Source organism: Oncorhynchus tshawytscha, linkage group LG21, assembly GCF_018296145.1.
Source record: "Oncorhynchus tshawytscha isolate Ot180627B linkage group LG21, Otsh_v2.0, whole genome shotgun sequence".
In the NCBI taxonomy this organism is placed as follows: Eukaryota; Metazoa; Chordata; class Actinopteri; order Salmoniformes; family Salmonidae; genus Oncorhynchus; species Oncorhynchus tshawytscha.
In genome coordinates this window covers 33,625,647-33,650,009 of record NC_056449.1, presented here as the reverse complement: position 1 = coordinate 33,650,009, position 24,363 = coordinate 33,625,647, and the positions used below count along the sequence as shown (strand labels likewise).

Below are 24,363 nucleotides of genomic sequence, written 5' to 3'. Positions count from 1 at the left end.
ATGCACTAGTTTGATCCAGATACAGTATGCACTAGTTTGATCCAGATACAGTATGCACTAGTTTGATCCAGATACAGTATGCACTAGTTTGATCCAGATACAGTATGCACTAGTTTGATCCAGATACAGTATGCACTAGTTTGATCCAGATACAGTATGCACTAGTTTGATCCAGATACAGTATGCACTAGTTTGATCCAGATACAGTATGCACTAGTTTGATCCAGATACAGTATGCACTAGTTTGATACAGTAGTCTGATCCAGATACAGTATGTACTAGTTTGATCCAGATACAGTATGCACTAGTTTGATCCAGATACAGTCTGGTGAGATAGAGAAGAACAGGCCTGAATGATGTTCTCAAATAACCACTTCCTATATTAGAGGACTTCTGTCCATTTCTTTCTTCCAGATATTCAACAGGAATAGACACAGACATATTTTGAGACCCTGAAAAAAAAAATGTTAATCATATGGTGAATCCTCTCTGCAGATAAATAAATACAGAATGAGTGACAGGCGCACCACTGACAACATATACACTGGTTTTAAACTTCACCAACTTCCACCACATGCTTAGTTTGATTACGCCTGGGGGAGAGGGAATTGGGGGGGGGTCTGGTGAGACCTCTTCCTACTCTATACAACCAGTAGAAAAAGAGAAACAGTCAGAATGTTATCATCGCTAGCAGTCGAAATGTACCATTCCATCCTTATCAACTGCCTAAACGTGTTCCTCCTTTGTCGTGTGAATCAGGTCTACGTAGACTAAGGAGTGAGTGTGCCAGTCTGTCTGTCCGGGTAACGTTGTGTCAACATTGTATTAACAACGCTCCATCAGCATATCTTTGTGATGTCTGGCTATGTGCTGGCTCTTCTCCGAGGGCCTTCGGAAGCCTTTACAACAGTAGTCACAGCAGTGGGGGTATTCCTTGGTGTGGATCGAGATCACGTGGCGTTTGAATCCTGAAGCGTCCGGGCTGTTGTACTCGCAGTACTGACACTGGTACACCTTCCTCCCGCTGTGGGTCTTCATGTGTTTCTTCAGCTCCGTGGACTGGCGGAACCCTCGTCGGCAGCGTTTACACTTAAAGGGGAGGTCCTTGGTGTGAACGGACAGGATGTGTCTGCTGAGGGTGAAAGGGTCAGAGGTCGTGAAGTTACAGTGCCTGCACTGGTGCACCTTGCTGCCCTTGTGCGTCTCTGAGTGTTTCTTCAGCTCAGAGGGCCGGTGGAAGCCCTTCTCACACACGTCACACTGGTGAGGGAAGTCTTTGGTGTGAACAGATATGACGTGTCGTTTTAGATCAGAGGAGTTGGTGCTCTTGTGTTCACAGTGGGGACACTGGTGGGTCTTGTGGCCCTGCACCATCTCTGTGTGCCGCTGCAGCTCCCCTACGTCAGCGTAGGCCTGGGGGCAGTGGCCACACTTAAAAGGCAGGTCGGCACCGTGCTTGCTCTTGATGTGAGTCTTTAGGTTGGACTGGTCTGCACAGCGAAAGTCACAGTGCGGGCAGCAGTACGGCTTCTCCCCCGTGTGGGTCCGCATGTGCTTCTTGAGCTCTGACGGGTGACGGAAGCCTTTAGTGCACTCCACGCACACGTGGGCGAAGTTCCTGCTGTGAACGGCCAATAGGTGGCGGTTGAGGAGCCCCTGCTCTGCAGTCTCATAGTCACAGTACTTACAGTGGTGCAGTTTGGACTCCTTGTCCCTCAGGATCAGCTTGTTAGACCCTAGCTGGCTGTCTTCGTGGTAACGCCGGGTGTACTCTGTGGTGGTCCTGTTGTATTCTGTGTACTCTGGGGTGGTCCTGTTGTATTCTGGGTACTCTGGGGTGGTCCTGTTGTATTCTGGGTACTCTGGGGTGGTCCTGTTGTATTCTGGGTAGTCTGGGGAAGAGGTTCTGTCTCTGTCACTGCGATGGACCAGTAGCTTGTGGGACTCCAGGTGGTTGTGGAAGTTGACCTTCAAAAACAAAAACAGAATATATTTATAGTGCATTTTACAGACATGTCACAAGAGCAACACACTTAACAGGGAGGAGTTACAACGCAATATTATAAAACAGGTTGTCTGGTTCCTGTTTGGTTGATATGCAGGAGTTATGGAGACAACAACTCACGCAAAATACCATGATGTATTAATCTCATAATTCCAATGTCCAGCAGACCAGGCAGGAAATTCATCAACTTAATTTCCCTCTGGGAAAAAAAAAACACACGATTTTCTCCATGCTACTATTTGGTTTGCAACAGTAGGGGGGGGGGATCTCTCCCCTGCCAATAGGCTAGCTAGCCCAAGAATGAACCCAAAACTAATAATTCACCATGGAAACCATAAGCACTCAGAAATCCATGAATTCTATTGGACATTTATTGAATGATTATTTATTGAAGTGCTTGTCTCTCATCATTGACTCTCTGCTAGCTAGCTACATGCCAATGATTTGTTTAGCATAGCAAGGTCAAATGGCATAGCAACATATAATGAATAGAATGATTAGCATTGATGACAGGGTCAAAACATAAGAAAATAACTCATGACCAGTACACTTGGGTAGAAACTTCAGAATGCAAAAACAAAATGTACTCATTAAAATAATATTTTTAATTCTAAAATGTCCGTCATATTTTAATGAATAAACATACAGTGGGGCAAAAACGTATTTAGTCAGCCACCAATTGTGCAATTTCTCCCACTTAAAAAGATGAGAGGCCTGTAATATTCATCATAGGTACACTTCAACTATGACAGACAAAATGAGAAAAAAAATCCAGAAAAATCACATTGTAGGATTTTTAATGAATTTATTTGCAAATTATGGTGGAAAATAAGTATTTGGTCACCTACAAACAAGCAAGATTTCTGGCACTCACAGACCTGTAACTTCTTCTTTAAGAGGCTCCTCTGTCCTCCACTCGTTACCTGTATTAATGGCACCAGTTTGAACTTGTTATCAGTATAAAAGACACCTGTCCACAACCTCAAACAGTCACACTCCAAACTCCACTATGGCCAAGACCAAAGAGCTGTCAAAGGCCACCAGAAACAAAATTGTAGACCTGCACCAGGCTGGGAAGACTGAATCTGCAATAGGTAAGCAGCTTGGTTTGAAGAAATCAACTGTGAGAGCAAATATTAGGAAATGGAAGACATACAAGACCACTGATAAACTCCCTCGATCTGGGGCTCCACGCAAGATCTCACCCCGTGGGGTCAAAATGATCACAAGAACGGTGAGCAAAAATCCCAGAACCACACGGGGGGACCTAGTGAATGACCTGCAGAGAGCTGGGACCAAAGTAACAAAGCCTACCATCAGTAACACACTACGCCGCCAGGGACTCAAATCCTGCAGTGCCAGACGTGTCCCCCTGCTTAAACCAGTACATGTCCAGGCCCGTCTGAAGTTTGCTAGAGAGCATTTGGATGATCCAGAAGAAGATTGGGAGAATGTCATATGGTCAGATGAAACCAAAATATAACTTTGGTAAAAACTCAACTCGTCGTGTTTGGAGGACAAAGAATGCTGAGTTGCATCCAAAGAACACCATACCTACTGTGAAGCATGTGGGTGGAAACATCATGCTTTGGGGCTGTTTTTCTGCAAAGGGACCAGGACGACTGATCCGTGTAAAGGAAAGAATGAATGGGGCCATGTATCGTGAGATTTTGAGTGAAAACCTTCCATCAGCAAGGGCATTGAAGATGAAACGTGGCTGGGTCTTTCAGCACGACAATGATCCCAAACACACCGCCCGGGCAACGAAGGAGTGGCTTCGTAAGAAGCATTTCAAGGTCCTGGAGTGGCCTAGCCAGTCTCCAGATCTCAACCCCATAGAAAATCTTTGGAGGGAGTTGAAAGTATTTGTTGCCCACCAACAGCCCCAAAACATCACTGCTCTAGAGGAGATTGTTGGGGAATAATCAGAATTATGTGGTAACATAGGTAAGATGTTTTATATTCATCATATGTTTGTAAGTTACTTCTCATCAGAATGTTATTTTTGTATAATACTGTGGCGGGGTTGCAGTATCTGTTCTATGTCAGGACTAAGTTGCTTGGGCCGCAGAGAGGGGAGAGGTCAAGGTGTCATCATGTGTAAACATATCTTTTGCTCCACTGTGTCTGTGTGCCAGGCACTCCCTACTTTTCCCATCGGGGAGAGGAGGATGGCAGTGTCTGGAATCATTCTATGCTCCCTCTTTTGTTGCCCCCATCTTAACCTATAGCCTCACTCTCCTCTCCGTGAGCTTGTCCAGGATTGGTTTTATTTAGAATTGGTTGTATCTAAATGACAATTTGATATATACCATAGGGTGGGGGTAATGTCTTGGTATCATTTTGTACCAAGGACGAAATAAGAGCTTTGTTTAGGAGACCAAACTGAAGGATAATTTATAGCCAACTCTGTCTGGCTAGGGGATATTCCTCTCTGAAGTGAAGTCTTTCTTTGTGTAAGTTCCTAAGACCTGTGGTTTGTCATGTCATCTAGGGGGGGTGGATCTTTGCTATAAAGGATCCCATTTGCCATTATGTTGGGACTCTCAACTTTTCATTAGAGATACTGAACTGTTGAAAGTCAAAATGCTATTGCAAAAGCTTAATTATTATTAAAGGTGAAGATTAAGCATAACTCTTGACTGGTGTGTGATTTGCTCTCATGATTTGGTAAATAGAGGAAATTTCCACGACAAGATCTGCATGGAGGAATGGGCCAAAATACCAGCAACAGTGTGTGAATACCTTGTGAAGACTTACGGAAAACGTTTTACCTCTGTCATTGCCAACAAAGGGTATATAACAAAGTATTAAGAAACGTTTGTTATTGACCAAATACTTATTTTCCACCATAATTTGCAAATCAATTCATAAAAAATCCTACAATGTGATTTTCTGGATTTTTTTCTCTCATTTTGTCTGTCATAGTTGAAGTGTACTATGATGAAAATTACAGGCCTCATCTTTTTAAGTGGGAGAACTTGCACAATTGGTGGCTGACTAAATACTTTTTTGCCCCACTGTATGTCTGCAAAGATTATACAAAAAGTTATAATGCCCTCGAACCTGGGAATTATCGAGGGACAACTCCCTCCAAGGCAGTAATCCTGGCCCTTGGCTTCGCCTTGGGCCTCAGAACAGCCCTTGTCTGATAATTCCCGGGTTCTCAGGCATTATTGCTTAAATAACATAAAAGAATAGAGAAAATGAAGGGGAGAAGAAAAGAGGAGTGTAATAACAGATAAGGTCCAATGACTTGAACATCAGAGATATGAGAGACGACAGAGACCTTCTTGTTGGTGGTGAAGTCACAGTCGGTACACTGGTACTTCTTAAGGTGGTGGTCAGGATGGTTCTTCATGTGGCACTTGAGGAAGCCTTGTGACCTGAACTTCTTACCACAGATGTGACAGGGGTAGACGGTCAGGGGCATGCCGTCTGGACCGATGATCACAGCTGAGAGGAGACAGGGGGGAAATGTATTTAGCCTTTAATTATCCAGGTGAGCCAATTGAGAACGTATGACCACAGCTGACGAGACAGACAAAGAGCAGAGATGCACAACATGGCCAAAAGTATGTGGACAGAGCTTCACATTAGTGGATTAATCTATTTTCAGCCACACCCATTGCTGACAAATGTATAAATTCAAGCACACAGCCAAGCAATCTCCATAGACAAACATTGGCAGTAGAAGAGCCTTATTGAAGAGCTCAGTGACTTTCAACGTGGCACCATCGTAGGATGCCACCTTTCCGACAAGTAATTTCATCCTGCTAGAGCTGCCCCGGTCAACTGGAAGTGCGGTTATTTTGAAATGGAAACATTTAGGAGCAACAATGGCTCAGTCGCAAATTGGTAGGCCACACAAGCTCACAGAATGGGACCGCCGAGTGCTGAAATGCAAAAATTTGGTCTGTCCTCGGTTGCAACACTTGCTACAGAGTTCCAAAATGTATGTTCCAAGATGGAGTAGCAGTCGGACGTGTGTTTTGTCTTGTCCCGTGTGCATGTAGTTGTGTTCCTAGTTTTTTCATATATTTGAATCTCACTTTTCATCTACAGACAGAATATACTCTTCTATAACCCGCCTCACCCAATGTGGTACGGATCTGCTATTTTTATACTTTAGAACCGGAACCCCCTTCAGAAGCTAGCCAGCTAGTAGTCAGTTAGCCACTGCTAGCGGCCTTCACTGTTAACTCGGACACCAGACAGCCTCAGCTCGATCAATACCTGCCAGTCTCTACAGCGCAATATCAACCCAGAGCCTATCGGACTGCTTTTTCTCTACCCCATCTCCGGATTCCTACCGCAAGCTAAGGAACATTACACCGGATCACCACAGCTAGCTAGCTGCAATCAGAGTGGCTACACCTGGCTAGTGCCTCTGTCCCGAAGCAAGCACCAGTTAGCCTTGAGGTAGCCTCGAGCTAGGCCCATCTCCCGGCTAGCCGTAGAGGTCTACCAGCTAATTCTTGGGCTACAATACCTCTTTTGCCAATTGGCCTGGACCCTTTATTGCCGACAGAGCCCCGCCGATCCATCACGACATGATCGTCCGAGGTGGTTTCAACAGGCTTCTCCATTGCGACGTCGTCGAAGACCCATCTGCTGGCTATAGCCTGCTATAGCCTTCTCAATCTCCGAGTCTCCAGCTCGCCTAGCGTAGTAGCGGCTACCTGACTCCCCTATTGTTGCTCATTGGATCCTATGACCACTCGGCTGCACATGCCTCTCCCCAATGTCAATATGCCTTGTCTACTGGTGTTTATGTTAGTTATTATTGTTTTATTTCACTGTAGAGTACCAGCCCCGCCCTAAATACCTAAGATAGTTCTTTTGTCGCACCCTCCATACATGCGGAGACCTCAACTGGCCTAACTGGTGCCGCCAGAGACGCAACCGCTCTCATCGTCACTCAATGCCTAGGTTTACCTCCACTGTACTCACATCCTTGTCTGTACATCATGCCCTGAATCTATTCTACCATGCCCTGAAATCTGCTTATTTTATGATCTGTCCCAACGCACTAGACGACCAGTTCTTATAGCCTTTAGCCGTACCCTTATCCTCCTCTGGTGATGTAGAGGTTAACCCAACCCTGTACCTCCCAGCTCCACAGCTATTCCCAAGGCGCTCTCATTTGTTGACTTCTGTAACCGTAAAAGCCTTAGTTTCATGCATGTTAACATCAGAAGCCTCCTCCCCAAGTTTGTTTTATTCACTGGTTTAGCACACTCCGCCAACCCTGATGTACTAGCCATGTCTGAATCCTGGCTTAGGAAGGCCACCAAAAATTCTGAAATTTCCATCCAACTACAACATTTTCCAACAGGATAGAACTGCCAAAGGGGGCGGAGTTGCAATCTACTGCAGAGACAGCCTGCAGAGTTCTGTCTTACTATCCAGGTCTGTGCCCAAACAATTCGAGCTTCTACTTTTAAAAATCCACCTTTCCAGAAACATGTCTCTCACCGTCACCTCGTTATTTTTTTTAACCTTTATTTTACTAGGCAAGTCAGTTAAGAACAAATTCTTATTTTCAATGACGGCCTAGGAACAGTGGGTTAACTGCCTGTTCAAGGGCAGAACGACAGATTTTGTACCTTGTCAGCTCGGGGATTTGAACTTGCAACCTTTCGGTTACTAGTCCAATGCTCTAAACACTAGGCTACACTGCCGCCCCGTTATAGACACCCCTCAGTTGTGCCGTGGACACCATATGTGAATTGATTGACACACCCCCCCCCCATCTTCAGAGTTCGTACTGTTAGGTGACCTAAACTGGGATATGCTTAACACCCCGGCCATACTACAATCTAAGCTAGATGCCCTCAATCTCACACAAATTATCAAAGAACCTATCAGGTACAACCCAAAATCCATAACCATGGGCACCGTCATAGATATCATCCTGACCAACTTGCCCTCCAAATACACCTCTGTTGTCTCCAACCAGGATCTCAGCGATAATTGCCTCATTGCCTGCATCCATAATGGGTCCGCAGTCAAACGACCATCCCTCATCACTGTCAAACAATCCCTAAAACACTTCAGAGAGCAGTCATTTCTAATTGACCTGGCCCATGTATCCTGGAAGGATATTGACCTCCTCCCGTCAGTAGAGGATGCCGGGTTGCTCTTTAAAAGTGCAGAATGTAGAACAGATATTGCCCTTGGTTCACCCCAGACTTGACTGCTCTTGACCAGCACAAAAACATCCTGTGGTGTACTGCATTAGCATCGAATAGCATCCGCGATATGCAACTTTTCAGGGAAGTCAGGCACTAATATACACAGTCAGTCAGGAAAGCTAAGGCTAGCTTTTTCAAACAGAAATTTGCATCCTGTAGCACTAATTCCAAAAGGTTTTGGGACATTGTAAAGTCCATGGAGAATAAGAGAACATCCTCCCAGCTGCCCACTGCACTGAGGCTAGGAAACACTCACCACCGATAAATCCACAATAATCGATCATTTCAATAATCAATTCTCGGGCTGACTCTTTTCTCTGTATATATCAATGATGTCGCTCTTGCTGCTGATGATTCCCTGATCCACCTCTACGCAGACGACACCATTCTGTATACATCTGTCCCTTCTCTGTACACTGTGTTAACTAACCTCCAAACAAGCTTCAATGCCATACAACACTCCTTCCGTGGCCTCCAACTGCTTTTAAAATGCAAGTAAAACTAAATGCATGCTCTTCAACCGATTGCTGCCCGCACCCGCCCGCACAAATAGCATCACTACTCTGGATGGTTCTGACTTAGAATATGTGGACAACTACAAATACCTAGGTGTCTGGTTAGACTGTAAACTCTCCTTCCAGACTCACATTAAGCATCTTGAAATCCAAAATTAAATCTGGAATCGGCTTCCTATTTCGCAACAAAGCCTCTTTCAATCATGCTGCCAAACATACCCTCATAAAAATGACTATCCTACAGATCCTTGACTTCGGCGATGTCATTTACAAAATAGCCTCCAACACTCTACTCAACAAATTTGATGCAGTCTATCACAGTGCCATCCGTTTTGTCACCAAAGCCACATTTACTACCCACTACTGCGACCTGTATGCTGACGTTGGCTGGCCCTCGCAACATAATCGTCGCAAAGCCCACTACCTCCAGGTCATCTATAAGTCTTTGCTAGGTAAAGCCCCGCCTTATCTCAGCTCACTGGTCACTATAGCAACACCAACCCGTAGCACAAGCTCCAGCAGGTATATTGCACTGGTCACCCCCAAAGCCAACACCTCCTTTGGCCACCTTTCCTTACAGTTCTCTGCTGCTAATGACTGGAAAGAAATGCAATTTTAAAAAAGCATCAGCTGTCAGAGCAGCTTACCAATGTACCCGTACACAGCACATCTGTAAATAGCACACCAAACTACCTCATTCCCATATTGTTATATATAATTTTTTTGCACCCCAGTATCTCTACTTGCACATCATCTGCACATCTATCACTCCAGTGTTTGTTAAATTGTAACTATTTCACTTCTATTCCCCATTTACTGCCTTACCTTCCTAATCTTACTACATTCGCACACACTGTACATAGAAAAAAAGTATTGTGTTATTGACTGTACGTTTGTTTATCCCATGTGTAACTCTGTTGTTATTGTTGCACTGCTTTGCTTTATCTTGGTCAGGTCGCAGTTGTAAATGAGAACTTGTTCTCAACTGGCCCACCTGGTTAACTAAAAGGTGAAATAAAAATAATAATAATAATAAAACTGCCTCTGGAAGCAACGTCAGCACAAGAACTGTTCGTTGGGATCTTCATGTCCGAGCAGCCACACACATGCCTAAGATCAGCATACGCAACGCCAAGCGTCGGAGCGGTGGAAAGCTCGCTGCCATTGGACTCCGGAGCAGTGGAAACACCTTCTCCGGAGCAGTGGAAACACCTTCTCCGGAGCAGTGGAAACACCTTCTCCGGAGTGATGAATCACGCTTCATCATCTGGCAGTCCAACAAACTAATTTGGCGGATGCCAGGAGAACGCTACCATTGCCGTGCACAAAGCGAGGTCCATACAGAAATGGTTTGTCGAGATCAGTGTGGAAAAACTTGACTGGCCTGCACAGAGCCCTGACCTTAACCCCATCTAACACCTTTGGGATGAGTTGGAACGTCGACTTAGAGCCAGGCCTAATCGCCCGATCTCACCAATGCTCGTGGTTGAATGAAAGCAAGTCCCCACAGCAATGTTCCAACATCTAGGGGAAAACCTTCCCAGACGAGTGGAAGCTGTTACAGCAGCAAAGGGGGGGACCAACACCATATTAATGCCCATGATTTTAGAATGAGATGTTTGTCTAGCAGGTGTCCACATACTTTTTTACCATGTAGTGTATATTACTGAGGAGCAGATCAAAACTCACAAGGTCTAAGAGCAGAAGAAATAAAAAGGAAGCAACAGGGAATCTGCACCATGTTTTCAACCCTCTGATCATTTGATATATTAAGGAGACATTTCTTTGAGCTCATGTCAGACGGACGGATAATGTAATGTCTGTCTGTACCGGTCTACTACTGCCGTAATAATGTAATGTCTGCCTGTACAGGTCTACCACAGCCGTGATAATGTAATGTCTGGCACTGCCATGATAATGTAATGTCTGTCTGTACGGGTCTACTACTGCCGTAATAATGTAATGTCTGGCAGTGCCGTGATAATGTAATGTCTGTACCGGTCTACCACTGCCGTGATAACGTAATGTCTGTACCGGTCTACCACTGCCGTGATAACGTAATGTCTGTACCGGTCTGGCACTGCTGGGATAATGTAATGTCTGTCTGTACGGGTCTAGCACTGCCGTGATAATGTAATGTCTGTACCGGTCTGGCACTGCTGTGATAATGTCATGTCTGGCAGTGCCGTGATAATGTAATGTCTGTACGGGTCTACCACTGCCGTGATAATGTAATGTCTGTACCGGTCTGGCACTGCCGTGATAATGTAATGTCTGTACCGGTCTGGCACTGCCGTGATAATGTAATGTCTGTACCGGTCTGGCACTGCCGTGATAATGTAATGTCTGTACCGGTCTGGCAGTGCCGTGATAATGTAATGTCTGTACGGGTCTACCACTGCCGTGATAATGTAATGTCTGTACCGGTCTACCACTGCCGTGATAATGTAATGTCTGTACCGGTCTGGCACTGCCGTGATAATGTAATGTCTGTACCGGTCTACCACTGCCGTGATAATGTAATGTCTGTACCGGTCTGGCACTGCCGTGATAATGTAATGTCTGTCTGTACGGGTCTAGCACTGCCGTGATAATGTAATGTCTGTACCGGTCTGGCACTGCTGGGATAATGTAATGTCTGTCTGTACGGGTCTAGCACTGCCGTGATAATGTAATGTCTGTACCGGTCTGGCACTGCCGTGATAATGTAATGTCTGTACCGGTCTGGCACTGCCGTGATAATGTAATGTCTGTACCGGTCTGGCACTGCCGTGATAATGTAATGTCTGTACCGGTCTGGCACTGCCGTGATAATGTAATGTCTGTACGGGTCTACCACTGCCGTGATAATGTAATGTCTGTACCGGTCTGGCACTGCCGTGATAATGTAATGTCTGTACCGGTCTGGCACTGCCGTGATAATGTAATGTCTGTACCGGTCTGGCACTGCCGTGATAATGTAATGTCTGTACCGGTCTACCACTGCCGTGATAATGTAATGTCTGTACCGGTCTGGCACTGCCGTGATAATGTAATGTCTGTACCGGTCTGGCACTGCCGTGATAATGTAATGTCTGTACCAGTCTGGCACTGCCGTGATAATGTAATGTCTGTACCGGTCTGGCACTGCCGTGATAATGTAATGTCTGTACCGGTCTGGCACTGCCGTGATAATGTAATGTCTGTACCGGTCTACCACTGCCGTGATAATGTAATGTCTGTACCGGTCTGGCACTGCCGTGATAATGTAATGTCTGTACCGGTCTGGCACTGCCGTGATAATGTAATGTCTGTACCGGTCTGGCACTGCCGTGATAATGTAATGTCTGTACCGGTCTGGCACTGCCGTGATAATGTAATGTCTGTACCGGTCTGGCACTGCCGTGTCTCGCCATTCCTCTTCTTCTTCTTGATCTTCTGTTTGAGGGCTCTGTTGGTGCCCTGACCGTCTCTGATCTGAAGGTATGGCCTGGTCCCTCCATTTCTCACCGTGTCCACACTGTTGTTATCTACATTTAAAACAGCAGGAGAAACAGACTTATCTACATATAAAACACATTAAGCCCCACCCTCTTCAACATGTGTATCAACAAATTGGCGAGGGCACTAGAACAGTCTGCAACATGCAGCCTCAACCTACTAGAATCTGAAGTTAAAGGTCTACCGTTTGCTGATGATCTGGTGCTTCTGTCCCCAACCAAGGAGAGACTACAGCAGCACCTAGATCTTCTGCACAGATTCTGTCGGACCTGGGCCGTGATAGTGAATCTCAGTAAGACAAAAATAATGGTGTTCCAAAAAAAGTCCAGCTGCCAGGACCACAAATACAAATTCCATCTAGACACCGTTGACCTAGACCACACAAAAAACTATACATATCTCGGCCTAAACATCAGCGCCACAGGTAACTTCCACAAAGCTGTGAACGATCTGAGAGACAAGGGCCTTCTATGCCATCAAAAGGAACATAAAATTCAACATCAACCAATTCAACCATCTAGCTAAAAAAAAATAAGTCAAATCAGTTATAGAACCTATTGCCCTTTATGGTTGTGAAATCTGGGGTCCGCTCACCATCCAAGAATTCATAAAACGAGAGAACCACCAAATTAAGACTCTGCATGCAGAATTTTGCAAAAAATATCCCGTGGGTACAACGTAAAACACCAAATGACGCATGCAGAACAGAATTAGGACGATACCTGCTCATTATCAAAATGAACAAAAGAGCAGTTACATTCTACAACCACCTAAAAGGAAGGGGACTCCCAAATCTTCCATATCAAAGCCATCACCTACAGAGAGATGAACCTGGAGAAGAGTCCCCTAAGCAAGCTGGTCCTGGGGCTCTGTTCACAAACAGACCCCACAGAGCCACAGGACAGCAACACAATTAGACCCAACCAAATCATGAGAAAACAAAAATAATTACTTGACACTCTGGAAAGAATTTACAAAAAACTGAATGCTATTTGGCCCTAAACAGAGAGTACACAGCGGCAGAATACCTGACCACTGTGACTGACCCAAACTTAAAGAAATCTTTGACTATGTACAGACTCAGTGAGCATAGCCTTGCTATTGAGAAAGGCTGCCGTAGGCAGACATGGCTCTCAAGAGAAGACAGGCTATATGCACACTGCCCACAAAATGAGGTGGAAACTGAGATGCACGTCCTAACCTCCTGCACCACCATATTAGAGACACATTTTTCCTTCAGATAACAGACCTATAAAGAATTTGAAAACAAACCCAATTTGATCAACTCCCATATCTACTGGGTGAAATACCATCGTTTGCCATCACAAAGGCAACCCATATTTAGATGCATTTTCCCTTTTGTACTTTAACAATTTACACATCGTTACAACATTGTATATAGCCATAATGACATCTAAAATGGGTCTATTCCTCTGAAACTTCTGTGAGTGTAAAAGGAATAGAGAGGAAGAGAGGAATAGACCCATGTCATTATTGTTTATTTCACTTGAGTTTATTTTCTATTTCACTTGCTTTGGCAATGTTAACATATGTTCCCTATGCCAATAAAGCGGGTCTAGCACTGGGGCGGCAGGGTAGCCTAGTGGTCAAATCCCCGAGCTGACAAGCTTGTCGTTCTGCCCCTGAACAGGCAGTTAAACCCACTGTTCCTAGACCAGTTAACCCACTGTTCCTAGACCAGTTAACCCACTGTTCCTAGACCAGTTAACCCACTGTTCCTAGACCAGTTAACCCACTGTTCCTAGACCAGTTAACCCACTGTTCCTAGACCAGTTAACCCACTGTTCCTAGGCCGTCATTGAAAATAAGAATTCTTAACTGATTTGCCTAGTTAAATTAAGGTAACATACATTTTAAAAGCATTTTAAATTGAATTACACAGCAGGGGAGGAGAAAGACTTATGAACAAACATGTCTATGGATCACATGACTGGGAATACAGATATGCATATGTTGGTCACAGATACCTTAAAACAAAAAGGTAGGGCCTTGGATCACAAAACAAAACACAAAACCAACCAGTATCTGGTGTGACCACCACCTGCCTCATGCAGCGTGACACATATCCTTCACATAGAGTTGATCAGGCTGTCGATTGTGGCCTGTGGAATGTTGTCCCACTCCTCTTCAATGGCTGTATGGCTTTATGAAGTTGCTGGATACTGGGAATACGCAGTCAATTGCACTCTTCCTCAAAACTTGAGACATCTGTGGAATTGTGTTGTGTGACAAAACGGCATATTCTAGTGTGGCATTTTATTGTCCCCAGCACAAGGTGCACCTGTGTAATGATCATGCTGTTCAATCAGCTTCTTGATATGCCACACCTGTCAGGTAGATGGATTATCTTGGTAAAGGAGAAATGCCCACTAACAGGGACGTAAAAAATGTTCTCACAACATTTGAGAGACATAAGCTATTTGTGCGTATGGAACATCTCTGGGGTCTTTAATTTCAGCTCATGAAACATGAGACCAACACTTTACGTGTTGCGTTTATATTTTTGTTCAGTATACATATAAACAGCAGGGGAAGAGAAATAAGGGTTTAGCAAATACTAAAACAAGCACTACTGCTGAAAGGTCTGTGTGTGAGCGTGTACACGATTTACTATACCTGTGAGTACCATAAGTCTTCACAAGAATAGTAAACCAACTAAAAGCTGTTGGTCAACTGTTGGCCCCCAAAAAGTAAACACAAGCATAGTAAGACTCAGGGCAAAGGGGTTTCAACGTCCACCGTGAAACGAGAGATGAGAACCTCTGTGAATACCGGCCAAACTCGTATTTAGAAGTTATTCTCCTGGAACAAATGGTTTTCCCATTTCATTTTTTTTATTTTTTAAACTCAAGCTCTCTGTAGACTACTCTTACCCTCAGCCTACTATAACGAAGGCTGGTTCAACAGCAATTTGGCTGATTCAACAGATTTGATGATAGCATTACATTTTACATGGATTTATTGTTGTTGAAAAACAGATTCATTTTATTAAAACCAAACAAAAACAAGCAAATTTATTAGAAAAAAATCAGTGTCCTGGTTTAATGCTGAGAACATCTGTGGCGCTCATGCAGTGCACTTCTGGAAAAGTGTGACTGCGATTTGTAAGACAGTTCCAATATGTATAAAAAAAACATATTTGGAAGCAGTATAACAGGAGAGGGGACATTCTCCCTTTACATTGGATCTTTGTCCAGCTTGGACGGGTGTAAAACCAGAGCCTGCGTTGTTTAAAAATGATATGCCCACAGGAAGCAATTATGGTGCCTGTAAGTGTATTTAGACATTTAGCTTATTTTAAAAATACGTTTTCTTTAGAATTGTATTACAATTATTCACTCTTTTTAAGCCTAAAATAATAATAATGAATTTAATCATGCTTATTGGCAACGTTTGGCATGTCCATGCTCAGTCCTAATGCAATTCACTGTAGGCCTCGCCCCCATTTCAGTGCTGTATGTATGTATGTATGTATGTATGTATGTATGTATGTATGTATGTATGTATGTATGTATGTATGTATGTATGTATGTATGTATGTATGTATGTATGTGTGTGTGTGTGTGTGTGTGTGTGTGTGTGTGTGTGTGTGTGTGTGTGTGTGTGTGTGTGTGTGTGTGTGTGTGTGTGTGTGTGTGTGTGTGTGTGTGTGTGTGTGTGTGTGTGTGTGTGTGTGTGTGTGTGTGTGTGTGTGTGTGTGTGTGTGTGTGTGTGTGTGTGTGTGTGTGTGTGTGTGTATGTATGTATGTATGTATGTATGTATGTATGTATGTATGTATGTATGTATGTATGTATGTATGTATGTATGTATGTATGTATGTATGTATGTATCTTTCCACATTAAAGCCATGCAATTACTTAGAACAATGTGGACTGCAAGCAGGTTCGAGCCAACATATTCAGCAAAGACAGGAAAGGTCTATATTTTGTTATTTTGTTTCTGTAAGCTGTTTTAACAAACTATAAAACAAACTAACATTGGAATTGATTCCAAGGCAATACATAAAAGATAGTAAATACACAACCAAATATTTAGCCATGGAGCATGTTACGATTGGCAAGTGAGGGGCCAAGCCGACAAAAGCCACAATTTGTTAATTCATCAAACCTATAGCGCTACCTCGGGGGCTACCTCCGGGGGCTACCTCCGGGGGCTTGGACTTACCATTGCGTTAGGTTTGTTAAAATAGAGCCCATAGTTGTGTGTGTTATATCCAGATGAAGGAATACTGTTATTAATGAATATAAAACCAGTTGATCACACAAATCTTATTTCTTACCGTAGGCAGCAGCCCAGGAGACAGGGACTAACATCTTGCTGTTTGGAGAGTCATCTAGCTGGTTCTCCTGGACTGCAGAGGCGTCCTCCTCTCCTACAATCACCTCCATGTACACCTGCTCAGCCACGTCTGACACATCTGTAAACACACAGACAGATTCAGTAACACCCCTTACCCTCCTCCTCAACCAACTACACCTGCTCAGCCACGTCGGCCAGGTCTGGAAAACAGAACGACACAGACATGTACAGAACACGCACAAACACTGTTGATTTGCACGCCATCTTCAAATCCTTCTGAACGGCACCTGTGAAAGCTATTTGTTGAAAAATAAAAAAGAATGAACCTAACCAGGCGTGTTTGATCACATGACTGGACAGGTGAAATGAAGGGTTCCACTAACAAGCCTTCACAGATGGAGTTATTTTTTAAAAGTGTTTACTCACTGATATCTTCCTCTGACTGGGCGTGGTCCTTCACAGCCATGTAGACCATCCTCTCCCCCCGGCCATGTCTGCCTCCTCCCCCAGACTCCGACCCAGCATGGTGGCTGTTATGGCAGTCACTTTCAGACACCACCTCGGTCCCACCTACAGACAGTAACCACACTTCAATACACCGTTTAATGCTAGTAGAGTTTCACAGTGTTTAATGGTCATATGTACAGGGTTGCAGGTGTGATTGCAGGGTACATTAAAAACCTTAGGCTTCGAGCCCCAACATGCAGGACTAGTGAAATATAACAAAAACAATAGAAATAGCACTATAACTGTTTTTAATAAATCATGTATATTAAAACATTGCGACAGCTGTGATGGAAACGGGAAGTTTTGGTACAATTTTATAGATGCTGACAGATAATTTGTTAATTATTCGACATGGTGGGATCGTTGTATGACGGTAAAATTAATTATGTGAGAAAACGCCTTTATGCGCAAATATTAATATATAATAACCATATTGAAGTATACTTGGGAGTCACGCGAGGATATGTTGTGTGGTCCTCCCAACACAACTGGGGAAACCGTGCAGTTTATTAGGCTACAGATGAAATAAGTTGCGATGAACTTCACAGGGTGCTGAAAGTGCACTGTGACATTGATGCTCCTTTCAATAAAATATGGAGGGTCTTATTCTGGTGAGATGATGACGCTTGACTGCTGTTTAACAAATCAACTACATCTGGTTCTTCTCCATAATAATGTCATTATGTAGACTAGCCTCCCCTCACTGTATCCGAGAGCTGTTGTACCCAGACAGAGGAGACACATTTAAAACACAACAGTTTGTGACAAAACTATCAGTTGAGTTGAAAATGATGCAAACACATTGAACTTTTCATTTTTATTCCGTACATGAAAAAGTACATTTTGTGTGGCACTACGTCATCACGCACTGATTTTATATACAAAAAGTCATTTTTTTGGAAATAGCACTGGTGGGATAAAGCACATATTTTCTTATGCAGATTTTTGAATATTTGCATAAAAATCTGTCGCCAATTGGAAGGAAACCTAGCTAGTCACACCCCCTAGCACACTTATGTTCTCTCTACTCCTCCAGGGAACACTTACCATCTAAACTATCATTTCCATGTATGTAGCTGATACTTCACGTTAGAAGATAATAGTTTGATGCCATTCAGAATATGAAAATTATGCTTTACTTTTCAATTGACACGTGGCTCTTGAAATGTTGGCCTCGTTGATGAAAGAACGGCGCTTTCAAGACAAGTGGGAACTCTGAAATAACCAAGGTCAAATCATGACATCGGTAATCTTCAGGTCGGAAAGTTGGAGCTCTAGAAAGATGCCAGAGTTTCCGAGTTGGATGACCATTCAAACCGATTATTCCCTAGTCGGAGCTCTTTTTTTTCTGCGTTCCCAGTGGTCTTGAACGCACTGAAGTCGGAGAGTTCCCAGTTGTTTTGAACGAGATCACTCACCTATCTCCACATCATCATCAGCCTCGGCTTTGAAGATGTAGACCTTGATGACCTCGGACCCCTCCTTGTTGGAGTCTTCATCATGCATCACCTCAGTAGTGATCTCTAGAGGAGTGTCTCCTCTGTCCAGCTTCTCACCAACGTCATCCACTGGATGGATGGACGGACACACACCACATACACACACACACACTAAGATTACAGTAGTGATCTCTAGAAGAGTGTCTCCTCTGTCCAGCTTCTCACCAACGTCATCCACTGGATGGACGGACACACACACTGAGATTACAGTAGTGATCTCTAGAGGAGTGCCTCCTCTCTTCTCACCAACATCATCCACTGGATGGACGGACACACACACACACACACACACACACACACACACACACACACAGATTACAGTAGTGATCTCTAGAGGAGTGCCTCCTCTCTTCTCACCAACGTCATCCACTGGATGGACACAAACAACACATGACAGTAAGCTTTTACCCAGCAGCAGGGTAGGACAATACCAAGGACTTGGAAGGCAAAAATGATCAGAAGAGTTCACGAAATATGCTCTCAAAACAGACTTCAGAAACGGTCTACAAACAATCCTTCAGATATATTCTAGCCTATTAATTTGCAGTGGTTGTAAATATTGATTCAAATTAGGGCTGTCCCCAATTAGGCTGTTGGTCGACCGAGAGGGTTTTAGGTCGAGCAGTAACACACACACACACACACACACACACACACACACACACACACACACACAGTACCATACAAAAGTTTGGATACCCCTACTCACCCCTATTTTTCACTATTTTCTACATTGAATAATAGTGACGACTTCAAAACTATGAAATAACACATGGAATCATGTAGTAACCAAAAAAGGTGTTAAACAAATCGAAATATTTTATATATGATACTTCAAAGTAGCCACCCTTCGCCTTGATGATATCTTTGCACACTTGGCATTCTCTCAACCAGCTTCATGAGGTAGTCACCTGGAATGCTTTTCCAACAGTCTTGAAGGAGTTCCCACATATGCTGAACACTTGTTGGATGCTTTTCCTTCACTCTGCGGTCCAACTCATCCTAGACTCTAGACTGAAAGACAATTTATGCTTGATTCTAAAAACGTGGTCGGAGGCTCATTATCGAAGGTTTTTGGCAATTGCGTAGCCTCCAAAGGCCAAATCGAGCTCTGTACCACATAGTCAATGAGCCCCCTAAATGTTGTAACAATGAAGAAGGGCTCTGAATAGCTCCGCATTGACATGATTGGTTGACGGTACACGCTGTATAAATACAAACTCATTTCCATGACAACAGCGCTGCACTGCTCCGCGAAGTATGAATGCCCTGCTGAGGCTAAATCACAGTAAATGCCGACTTCGGCATTCGTCTCTCTACCGCCAATTTGTGCACATTCATTGTTTCATAACTTCATTGTGTGATTTGGTTGCGTTTGATTGTTAGTGTCTATCAACTCCCCTTTACATATATCACCACTAGTACATTTACCCATCATTCCTAATCTACAACATGTTACTTTGGTTACGGTCATTTTTTTTTTTATCCATTCAATATTTTTCCAGTCTTCCTGTTGTCAGAGTGGACATGTTGTTTGCAGAGTGCACAACCTATACCTGGTACACTTGTGAGAAACAACTTTTTGTTTATTTAATTTTATTTCTGAGTTCTGTCAAATTAGTCATTGTCTTTTGTTTGGAGCACCCCTGTCAAATGTTGAGTAAGGACACACACACACATGGAAGTAAGCCCATAGGCGATCTGTCATGCGTGCAAATGTAGACATAAATGTGCCCATTTGGGGATCTGATAGTATTTCTGATTGGCTTAACACACCACCTGTGGAGCTCCTCAAAGTAGTGTTTTCTTTACCCCAAACAGCAAGCAAACAAATTCTGTTTTTACATCCATTGAGAATGACAATAGTTCCTCAATGTATTTGAAAAGATCTTTCCAGCTCTCTCCCTTTTGATAACCACTCAGCGTGAAAGGGGAAAATGCAATTCTCTGATCCAGTGAAAATATCATAAAATATGCTTCTTATCAATGCTCGACTTGAACTGTAATAGGTTCCGGTACTCATTTTAGGTGCTGGTACTGTTTACATTTAGGTGCAGGAGCTCCACAATACTTAACTAATTTTCTATAAGAGGAACAGGAGCTCAAGAGGTAGAACATTTGAGGTACCTGTTTTCAGCTCCGGTGAGCTCCTGCCCAAGTCAAGCACGGGTTCTTATCCCTTGTGTCTGTCCTGAGCTCACTGGCGGAAACTGAGGGCCCAGAATAATGTTATACAAATGTTGTAAGTTCGATAGTGCTAGCCTCAGGCTGAACACAAGTTAATAGTTGATACAATGTTTCAAGTTTGTTGCAGACAGGCAATGTGTAGCCAATGTGATTCATAGGATTTTTTAAAGATGTTTTTAAATCAGGATATTTTCTACCTGCAGGCTGCAATGTTTTGATTTGTTTTTACATAGTTGGCAATGGAAGTAACGTTTTAGGTATGTATCATGTTCATTTAGATTGATATAATTTTTATCAACCACATGACAATGATTGAGATATGAAGACGTTATTTTTAATTCAATTACACTTTCACGAAAATGTGAATATGAAAACCATAACTGTCACGTAGATCTGTAGAAATGGTAAGATAAATTGGCATTCCACATGAGAAAGTTTGCCGACTCCTCGTGTAGCCTATTACCAGAAACTTCAGGAGAGTAATGGCAGAAAGCCAGCAGGAGCGGGAGGAGGATAGTTGGGACAGTTTTTTTCTTCTTCTGGTTATCTAGATCTCTGGCACCCTCTTAAGGCATCAAACCATAAACTTTAAGCATCAGACAAGCTCAAAGCACATATATAATTTTATTAAAACACATAGGGTGTGTCTATATGGAAAAATACATGTGTAAAATTTTTTAGCAATCCATTGGTCGAAAGAAGGGACAGCCCTAATATTACTGATTATAGCAAATAATTCAATGAAATCAAGCCTCAGTCTGTTTCTAGGTGTAGGTGACTCACAGGAGATCATGAGGTAGTCCTCCTCATCAGTCTGCAGAGAGACAGCCTCCACGTCCACCGGCAGCTCCTCGTGGGCCTGGATCACTGTCTCCTCCTCCCCCACCAACACCTCCTGGTCCAAGCCCTCCAACCCGTCCTCCTCCTCCTCCTGGTGCTCCACAAAAAGCTGGTCTGGCATGTGGTGGTGGTGATGGTGGACTGAGCCCTGGATGAGGTCTGATGTTAGAACATGGTGATGGTGAGAGTCTATAGCCTCCTCGATGGCCACTTCGGAACCCAGCAAGTGTTCGTGTCCGATGTCAGGGCCTTCAATCACCTCAGTCTCTAGATATTCCCCTAGAACCTCTACCTCTGCTTCAAGGCCCTCGACTTCCACCTCCGCCTCCAGGGCCTCGACCTCCAGGCCTTCAACCACCTCTGTCTCGAGGCCCTCAACCATCTGTGTCTCTAGCTCCACCACCTCCGCTCCAAAGCCTTCAACTTCCGTCTCTAGGCCTTCCACCTCCACCTCCGTCTCGAGGCCCTGCACCTCCAGGCCGTGCTCCAGCAGGATGCCTTCGTCTGTCATGACGTCAGACAGGAGCATGCCCTCAGGCACAGACACCAAAATGTGATCCCCGTCGATGTGGGCCAGGCCCCTCATTCCTGCCACTGCACAGGGAAACAGAAAGAGGGGGAAGATTATTACAGGAATGTTTTTCCACTGCAGCCCTGGTTTGGCCTGAGGCATTTCCAGGCTTTCCTCTTTGTGGAAAAGCACCAAAAAAAGGTACAGCTACACAAGACATTGCTGTAGTGTGTTCAGCATCTAACTTTGCATGAGGCATTGGGCTATCAAGTGAAGGCTAATGAACCCAAAGTATACATTATCACAAGCCTATATTGACCTACCAAAGTCTTGCATGATCATGGTGTGAGGCATCTTTAACTCCTGTGTATGTAGCTCCAGGATCCCTCCACCGTGGTCCATCTCTTTGATCTTAAAAAAAGCTTAAATACAATTATTCATGTTAGGCCTACACATCCTTTCAAGAGGTTCAATACTCGTTACACACTATGTGAATTCAGGAATGTCAGATGATTAGGGCCGGTATCCACAAAATATATCAGAGTAGGAGTGCTGAACTGGGATCAGTTTGGCTTTTAGATCATAATGAATAATATTATATGGACAGATCTTAGAGCAGCACTCCTACTCAGAGAAAGGCCCTAGATATTAATTACTGTCAGTGTGTATTACCTTCACATTTGATGACAATGCACTCTAAAATAAGAACAGTGTGTTGCTGGTGTGTCTTCCTTCCATTGGGAGAGAGAACCCTGCAAAGAATGGACAACAAACAGAGATCAATGTTTTCAGTGGCATCTATCTTTCATCCAGGGAACACAAGAGGAAGTGTGGGAAAAACTGATGACATCACATATCCTGTAGATATCCTCTGCGTATGCTATTTTATGATAAGGATGCTGAAACTGCAGTATTCTAGCTACTGGCATTGCTGTGTCTGCCTTGACAAAATTAATGTCTGGAAAAATATGACCAGTTAATTGGTGCTACTGTGGAAACTGTTGATTGGTTAACACTTGTTGATGCCATTTGAGTCAGTAGTAGCTCATATGGAATATGACTGAATAATGAGAGATTCGGTCATATTTATATTATGCGACGGTCGAAAGAGACCTAGAATGGATAAATAACGGTTGTTTTTCCTGCTTCTCAAATGCAATGATTTGAGTTGTCCCACACACGCCCACCATTCATTGCCCAATTTCATGGCTGCCTGGATTATGCAACTGTAGGGCATGCTAGCGAGTACTCGCTATTTAAAACAAAAAAAATGAACAGAACCAACTAGTTAGTGTTACTAATTCCACCTGATTACCAACATGTTCGTGTTAACACTTGCAAACATCCACATTCATTGGGTGGCGGTGGCGTAGAGGGCTATCTGTAGCGGGCTAGCCCGCTAGCTAATAACGAACTAAGCAAGCTTGTTCGGAGTTGTGCAGACGTTTTGCGGCAGATGTCGACATCTGGGGGGAAATTCCACAAACGCAACGTTGAGCAATACTGCAAAGAAAGGGATGTATATCACAATAATAATTCATTGAACAGGGTGTATAGTGCTTGGTGGCTGTTACTTACGGTATATTTATATATAAACCGTTGCGCCCACAACAACCGTAGCTAGTTAGCCTCGATTCCGCCATTTTGGTTAGCTAGTTTGATAGCGTGTTTTAAAACTCCATAAAACCTCCATACATCAACGATTGGTGCTAAATAAACACCATGACACGCGATCGATACCACAAAATAAATACAATCGTCCTGTACATTCACAACATTGCTAGTAGCTAAACATTTATCGATGCATTTGTAATTGCGAAGGGACATTAGCTAGCTAGCCTAGCATGTTAGCTAGAGCATGCGGCATTATCAACCATGTTGTTTTTCGACGGGCTGTAGAAGGCCCGTAACGGCCGACTGGGCCCTAGTCATATATTTGATATGCAATTTCAATCGTTTCGAAATGTTTTACCTTATTATGGACTCCTTCAAATGGATCGTTGATATGTTTCCTTTCTCGGTTGTGTCTGTTATTGTTTGGGTTTATTTTTCGACACTAAGATAAATGCGGCCTGTACATTTGGATCCCCGGGCACTCTTTCCGAGGCCTGGGCCAATCACGTTGCTCGCTCGCAACGGAGGGCGGGAGGGCCAGACAATGCGTGGCCTCGTTTAGCGCCGATCCCTGTCTGTTTGCGTCACGCAGGCGAGAGCTTTGAGAACACATCGATATTGTCAAATTGACACAAAGATAATTTACTTACCTACTGATCAGGATTGTTACAGCAGTTGATGAAATAA

At 43.8% G+C, this 24,363-nt stretch overlaps 1 protein-coding gene across 5 annotated transcripts; it reads right to left on the bottom strand.

Annotated features, from left to right (window-relative positions):
• LOC112260711 (zinc finger protein 711-like) lies at window positions 1-24,175 on the bottom strand. Of its 5 annotated transcripts, XM_042303361.1 has the most exons (11): window positions 24,035-24,175; window positions 22,735-22,814; window positions 22,386-22,484; window positions 21,495-22,145; window positions 18,444-18,593; window positions 16,945-17,088; window positions 16,499-16,636; window positions 12,086-12,226; window positions 5,295-5,461; window positions 1,874-1,968; window positions 1-1,843 (listed from the first exon to the last, which is right to left on the bottom strand). In XM_042303361.1, the coding sequence occupies exons 3-11, from the start codon at window positions 22,462-22,464 to the stop codon at window positions 826-828; spliced, it is 2,583 nt and encodes an 860-aa protein (XP_042159295.1). In that variant the 5' UTR covers window positions 22,465-22,484; window positions 22,735-22,814; window positions 24,035-24,175; the 3' UTR covers window positions 1-825. The 5 variants fall into 5 exon arrangements, with proteins under 5 accessions (XP_042159295.1, XP_042159294.1, XP_024291820.2 ...); XM_042303360.1 differs by having other exon boundaries at window positions 1-1,968; XM_024436052.2 differs by having other exon boundaries at window positions 1-1,968; window positions 22,386-22,473.
• Between the last annotated feature and the right edge of the window lie 188 nt (window positions 24,176-24,363).

Coding starts and splice junctions, on each gene's coding strand:
- LOC112260711 (XM_042303360.1), bottom strand. CDS start 22,464: ATGGACCACGGTGGAGGGATCCTGGAGCTACATACACAGGAGTTAAAG. Junction 16,637..16,944: donor CCAGTCAGAGGAAGATATCA/GTGAGTAAACAC, acceptor GTGTGTTTACAG/ATGTGTCAGACGTGGCTGAG. Junction 12,227..16,498: donor CTCCTGGGCTGCTGCCTACG/GTAAGAAATAAG, acceptor TTTTAAATGTAG/ATAACAACAGTGTGGACACG.